Source organism: Nannospalax galili, unplaced genomic scaffold (genome assembly GCF_000622305.1).
Source record: "Nannospalax galili isolate Female #2095 unplaced genomic scaffold, S.galili_v1.0 scaffold1685, whole genome shotgun sequence".
In the NCBI taxonomy this organism is placed as follows: Eukaryota; Metazoa; Chordata; class Mammalia; order Rodentia; family Spalacidae; genus Nannospalax; species Nannospalax galili.
Window position 1 is genome coordinate 348,482 of NW_008352830.1, and position 7,016 is coordinate 355,497.

General features: G+C 48.2%; 1 protein-coding gene across 5 annotated transcripts in view; it reads right to left on the reverse strand.

Annotated features, from left to right (window-relative positions):
• Pde4a (phosphodiesterase 4A) overlaps positions 1 to 7,016 on the reverse strand; it is a 56,744-nt gene that overhangs the window by 13,675 nt on the left and 36,053 nt on the right. For all 5 annotated transcript variants that reach the window (XM_008850043.3, XM_017802446.2, XM_008850044.3 and 2 more), the window contains 4 exons: positions 5,995 to 6,088; positions 3,584 to 3,810; positions 725 to 823; positions 461 to 625 (listed from right to left, as the gene is read on the reverse strand). In XM_008850043.3, the coding sequence (XP_008848265.1) occupies positions 461 to 625; positions 725 to 823; positions 3,584 to 3,810; positions 5,995 to 6,088 (585 nt within the window). The remainder of the gene's footprint in view (positions 1 to 460; positions 626 to 724; positions 824 to 3,583; positions 3,811 to 5,994; positions 6,089 to 7,016) is intronic.

Below are 7,016 nucleotides of genomic sequence, written 5' to 3' on the forward strand. Positions count from 1 at the left end.
AAAAAAAAATCAAAAAAGAAGAAAGACTACATGACGTTATCAGAAAAAAATGATGGGGAGATATGCGAGGAGTTGGAGGGAGGGAGTGGACGTGGATTTGATCAAAACACATTATATGCATGTATGAAATTCTCAATATATTATTTTTTAAGGGCAAAAAAATTAAAAAAAAAAATTTAAAAACACAGAAAAAAGCTGGATGTGATGGCGCATGCCTTTAATCCCAGCACTTGGGGGGCAGAGGCAGGCGGATCTCTGTGAGCCTGGTTTACACACTGAGTTCCAGGCCAGCTTGGGCTACAGGGTGATCCTGTTTCAAAAAGACCAAAAAAAAAAAAAAAAATCCAAAACATAGAAAAGATAGGACTAGAAAGAGGAACAGGGAGGGGATAGTCAAGATCAGAGAGCCAAGTAGGATGGGGGAGTGGTGACCAGTGAGGGGAAGGTGACCAGCACTCACATCCAGTGCAGGTGTGGCTAGCAACACATGGGTTGATTGCAGCACATCAGCCGCATGTAGGCTGTTGTGATAGGCCACGTCAGCATGGTAATGGTCCTCCAGTGTCAGCGTGTATGTTACCATGGTGTCCACTGGGATTCGGAATTTCTTCAGCAGGTCCCGTTCCTGGAAGCCAAGCAGAGACAGGGCGGTGACACCTGCTGGCATCTAGCACCCTGCTCCACACCCCTTGGATCCCAGCCCACTCCCTGTTGCCCTCATTACCTGGAATATCGTATACATGATACAACTGAGTGAATGGCCTCCAGCGTAATCTGACACACAGAAGATGTTCAGACCCCACTTGCTCAAGTTCTCCAGTTCCTGGGGTGGGGACAGAGGTGACAGGTCAGTAACCTACATGGCCCTGGGACCTGGAAGTTACCTCTTAGGACTCTGGACCTCATTACCACTCACCGAATGTGCTTAGCCACACAGAATTTAACACAGCTACTTTCTCTCTCTCTCTCTCTCTCTCTCTCTCTCTCTCTCTCTCTCTCTGTGTATGTGTGTGTGTGTGTGTGTGTGTGTGTGTGTGTGTGTGTGTGATATGCAAGTTAACTTCAGGTGTCTTCCTCAATCATTCTCTCTTTTAAAATTCTCTTTTAGGTTGGGCAGATCTCCCCACACTTGGGAAGCAGAGGCAGAGGCAGGTGGAGGTCTCTGTGAGACTGAGGCCAGCTTGGTCTCCATAGCGTGTTCCAGGCCAGCTGTAGCTATGGGAAGGCCCCGTCTCAAAAAAAAAAAAAAGTCTTCCTTAGCCTGGAGTGGTGACGCAAACCTTTAATTCCAGCATTCTGGAGGGAAGGGCAGGTGGATCTCTGTGAGAGCAAGGTCAGCCTGAGATCAAGGTTAGCCTGGTCTACATAGTGAGTTCCAGGCCAGCCGGGGCTACAAGGAGACACTATCTCAAAAAAAATTCTTTTTTTAACTTTTATTTTTATTCATTTATTTTTATTTTATGTATATGAGTGTTTACTTGCATATATGTATGTGCACCACATGTATATAATGCCTGTGGAGGCCAGAAGAAGGTGTTGGATTCCCTGGAACTGGAGTTATGGACAGTTGTTAGCTGCCATTTAGATGCTGAGAACTAAACCCAAATCCTCTGGAGGAGCAGTAAGTACTCTTTTCTGCTGAGCCATCTCTCCAGGCCCTCTTTTCACAAATATTTTATTTACTTCTGTTTTATGTGTATGGGTTTGTGTGTACACCTGCCATATGTGTGCAGGTGCCCAAAAAGGACTTTGGATGCCCTGGAACTTCAGTTACAGACAGCCGTGAGCGGTTCCTACAGGTGCTGGGAACCAAACTCAGGTTCTTTGGAAGAGTAGCCAGTGTTCTTAACTACTAAGGCATCTCTTCAGCCCGTTACATGTTATTTCTTTTGTGCCTATGTGAGATGTGCGCGTGTGAGTGTACATATGCCATGGAACATCTGTGGAAGTCAGAGGACAATGTTCAGGAGTCAGTTCGGTCATTCTATCATGTAGGTCCTAGGGATTGAACTCAGGTCATTAGGCTTAGTGGCAAACTCCTTTACCTGCTGAGCCATCTTATAGGCCCCATTCTTAATAATTTTGAGACAGGCTATCTCAATGAACCTGGAGCTCACAAATTAAGCTAGAATAGCTGGCCAACAAGCCTCCAGGAGCCTCCTGTCCCTGCCTCCCATTGCAGAAATTACAGGTACACACCACATGTGGGGATCTGAACTCAGCTCTTCATGCTTGCATGTTTACCCACTGAGCCATATCCCCAGTCCCTGCTCTCTCGTTTAGCAGGGTCTCACATAAAGGCCATGCTGGCCTTGAATTTGACCTTGAACTCTTGATCCTCCTGCCTCCACCTCCCCAGTGCTGGGATGACAGGCATGCACTACAACACCTGGTTTCTGTGGTGCTGGAGATGGAACCCAGGGCCTCATGCATGGTAGGCAAGCACTCTACCCACTGACTCACATCCCCACCCCTGTAGCTCCATCTGGCCAGGAACTCTCTATGTAGACCAGGCTGGCCTTGAACTCAGATAGATACACCTGCCTCTGCCTCCCAAGTGCTGGAATTAAAGGCGTGCGCCTTATTATTCACCAAGAACTTGATATGTGCTGGTGGGTGAAGGAAGTAGGCTTAGAAAAGTGACTCGACTTTTCCAATATTCCTCAGCTTACAAGCTGGGATAGGAACCCAGTAAGACTGACTCCTAGGCCTACCCTCAGCCTTTAAGCTAACCTGCTCTTGAGACCCCAACCCTGGGGCAAAGGAATACTTGTTTGTTCCCAGAATACCATCACATAGTAGGCATTCAGTTAACAACCAGTGATTGAATGGTGGGTGAACCAGAGGACTGCTCAAAGTAGATTAGGATGAAGGCTGCTTTTGCAGAGAACCAAGGTTTGGTTCTCAGTACTATACTCACAACCATCTATAACTACAATTCCAGGGGACCTGACACTCCCTTCTGGTCTCCATGGTTATTGCATGACATAGGTGGGTACATTTACATACATGCAGCAAAAACATTCATACATATAAAATGAAAATTGAAAAAAAATATCAGAGCTGGAAAGATGGCTCAATGGTTAAAAGCACTGGCTGCTCTTGCAGAGAATCTGAGATTGGTTTCCAGCACCCATGAGGTGCCACTCCAGCTGCCTATAACTGCAGCTCCAGGGGATCTGACACCCTCTTTTGGCCTGCTTGGGCACCTGTACACATGTGGCAATGTACATACAAACCCATACACATAAAATAAAAATAAAATGTTTTAAAAAGAGGGGCTGGAGAGACGGCTCAGCAGAAAAGAGCACTTACTGCTCTTCTACAAGACCTGAGGTTAGTTCTCAGCACCTACATGGTGGCTAACTCCAGTTCAAGGGGATCTGACGCCCTCTTTTGGCCTCTGCGGGAATTGCAAGCATGTGGTGCACTTACATATGTGTAGGCAAAACTTCATATACATAAAATAAAAAGTAAATTAAAAAACAAACAAAAAAAAGATTCCCTTTTGCCCCAAAGCCTGGCCCTTTGTTAGAGACTCCAGGACATGGCCGTCCCTCCTGCATCTCCCTACTACACCCACTTGTGCCAAGAGCTCCTCCCGGTCCGTCTTCACCCCAAAGCGTGGGATGCTGGTGTCGTTCAAGCTGCCACTGTGCACCAGCTTCTTCAACCCGGTGATCTGTGACATGGGCTGGGACTGTCGAACCGAGGGTGGTACAGGCTGCTGGGAGGGTCTCTGTCTTGCTATATCTTGTGGCTCTCTGTCTTTCATCGTGGGTGATGGGATCTCTACTTCATTCTGTTTGTCTGCCAAAGATTGGAAGGGGGAGAGGTATGAATCTCCTCTTCCTTTTTTTTCTTTGAGACAGGGACTCACTATGCAGCCTTGGCTGGTCTGGAACTCACTATCTCACTGTGTAGAGTAGCCTGCCTTGAATTCAGAGTTTTGCCTGCCTCTGCCTCCCCAGTGCTGAGATTAAAGGCGTGCCCCACCACACCAGGCCCATGAGCCCGCCTCTTCAAGGAGGCTCTTCCCTGATCCCCACTTCCCACTTGGTGTCCTGACATATCTCACCAGATAAGAGGAAATCTTGCTCATGGTTTCTCTGAGGCTGGAAGCCAGAACAGACATAAGGAGTTTTCTGGGAGGTGGTAGGCTGGAGTAGGCATCTTGGAGATGACTCTGGACTATGAATTGTCTGAAGACTGCTGCTGCCCAGCTTGGGCCACAACATGGTATGGGACATGAGGACATGAGAAGGGGAACCCAGGGTGCGCAGCTGCTTGCCCTGAATATCCACAGGCCCTTTTCCACTAGAGAAGACTGCTCTGTGGTGGCCAAGAGTGGTCGTGGGAGAGGGCATTGCTGGGAGGTGGGAGGGAAGGGGGGACTCTCGGTCCATGACCCCCCACTTCGACACCAGCCAGCCTTGGGGACCAGCCCCAAAAACCCTTCTCTTGAACTTTCAAAGGTTCTGAGAGCCAGTCAGACCCATCCCATTGTGACCCTGAAGGACCTAATTTGCATGCCACTCTCTCATTGGTTGCATTCTCAGAATTCTGAGCCATAGCACACCTTCTCCATTAAAGGTAGGATTGAAACTGAATTTTCCACATTGTTTTCTTTTTTTCTTTTTTTTGGTTTGAGACAAGGTCTCACTATGCAGCACTGACTGGCCTAGAACTCACTATGTAGACAGGCTGACCTCAAACTCAGTAAGTAGCCAAGACTGACCTTGAACTCCTGATCCTCCTGCCTCTACATCCTAAGTACTGGAATAACAGATGTGAGCCATGATACCTGGGGATAGTTCTCCAACTGCACAATCGTATTGACCGACTGATAAGTTTGTAGGGTGGGTAAACCAAGTGAGGAATCTATGAAATTTCAAGAGCTTTTTAAATTTAGGTTTTTTTTGTTGCTGTTTTGTGGGGTTTTTTTGTTTGTTTGTTTTTTTGGTCTTTTTGAGAAAGTGTCTCCCTGAATTCACTATGTAGAACAGGCTGGAAATCACAGAAATCCGCCTGCCTCTGCCTCCCAAGTGCTAGGACTAAAGGGATCACTACCACGCCTGGCATAATTTTTTTTTTTGAGACATAATTTTTTTTTTTTTTTGAGACAGGGTCTTACCATGTAACCCTGGATGCTTTGGAATCCAGTATCTAGGCTAGCCTAGAACTCGTACAGATTCAGAAATTTGAGAACTACTGAATTTGGATGATTTTTTTGAATTTGGGGGAGCTTCTAACTTTGGAGGGCAACAGAAGTTTGGAGAATATGGGTTCAACTGAGTGGGGAGACATTCCATTATATTTAATCTGTCTGGGCTTTTTGTGTGTTTGCCCTTTGGCTTTTTGAGATAGCATCTCACTGTGTAACCCTGGCTGGCCTGCAACTCACATAGATCTGCCTGCTTCTGCCTCCCAAGTGCTGGGATTAAAGGCGTGTGCTACCACACCTGGCTTTACTTTTCTATTTTATGTTCCGTGAACATGGGACTCACAGATTTGGCTAAACTAGCTGAGCAGCAAACCCTGTCTCCACCTCCCCAGTGCTGGGATTACAGGTACACAATGTAGTACCTTTTTTTTTTTTTTTTTTTTACTTTTTGAGCTAGGGTCTCCCTATAGCCCCAGCTGGCCTGGAACTTGCTATGTAGACCAGGCTGGCCTTGAATTCACAGAGATCTGCCTGCCTCTGCCTCCTTAGTGCTAGGTTTAAAGGCATGGGCCACCACTCAAGGCTCAGCACATGGCTTTTTATGCGTGTGCTGGTGATTTGAACTCAGGTCCTCGGGCATGTGAGGTCAGCATTTTAATGACTCAGTCATCTCCTCCAATCCTGAGACATTTGTAAATATGTGCTCCATAAAAGTCAGGCAGTCTCAGTAAGTTTAGGAGGGTACTCATGGGTGGGGTATCTCTTGAGCATGGTGACCTTTGACCCTGTGCCTTATCCCCACCCCACCCCATGTGCCACCTTTCACTCACCCAGGAACGTGGTAGAAATGTACTCTGAGACCTGGTTCCCAGATCTGCTCATTTCTGACAAGTGTGTGAGTTCCCGGTTCAGCATCCTTTTGAACTACAGAGGAGAAATCAAGGAGTGGGCAAAGGGTGACCACCCTGGGGTGCACGTGTGTATATGTGTGAGGCCTTCCCACCATACTCTAAAGAACCGGGAATTTCTACACTGAGAGCCCCCATTTGGCTGCTTCGGTGGCTCAGTCAGCCTTTCTCCTCCTCCAAGCTCGACAAGGGCAGGAGGGGGATTCCCAAATGAGGACACAAGGGACCCCCACTCCCTGAACCCCCCCCCAAGAGGCATGCAAGGAGCACCTGTGGAAGGGAGGGGCTCCTGCTGACTAGGGAACCAATGGTGCACCGGGAGATTCCCGTTGCCATGGTGATGGGAGTCTCCTTAGCAACTCCCCCTCCAACCAGCTGCTGAGCTGGGGAAAGGGGCGCAAGCTGAAGGTCTCTTAACCCTTGCCTTTCCAGGGATACCTCTGAGCCTAGGTGTTACCAGACATGAACCTCATTCTGGGGCTGTTGGGAAGTTTGGAGGGGAAGGATCAGAGGACTGGCCTGCAACCGTCACTGTAGCACCCCATTTCTGAGGGAGAAGGTTTCGCTAGGATGAGAAAGGAACAGCCAAGGAAACCCCAGTCCCGTCACCTGGGGGGATTCCCATCAAAGCCCCCTGTTCCCCATCCTCAAGGACGTGGATGATGCACAGACATGTGGAATGGACCCCCAAATGAGTTTGGGAGTCCCCTCATGGTCCTCCATTTCACTTCACACAGCCATCTGCCTGTGACATTGGCTTGGAGGAGAAAGGGCACCAGCTCCCCGCCCCCCCACCCAGTGTCCCCAAAGCAGGGACAGACATCCAGAATCCCAGACATATCCATATCAAGGTACAGATCAGTCACACCCAGCCAGACACCATCCCCAGGGAGACACAAACTCTCTCTCTCTCTCTCTCTCTCTCTCTCTCTCTCTCTCTCTCT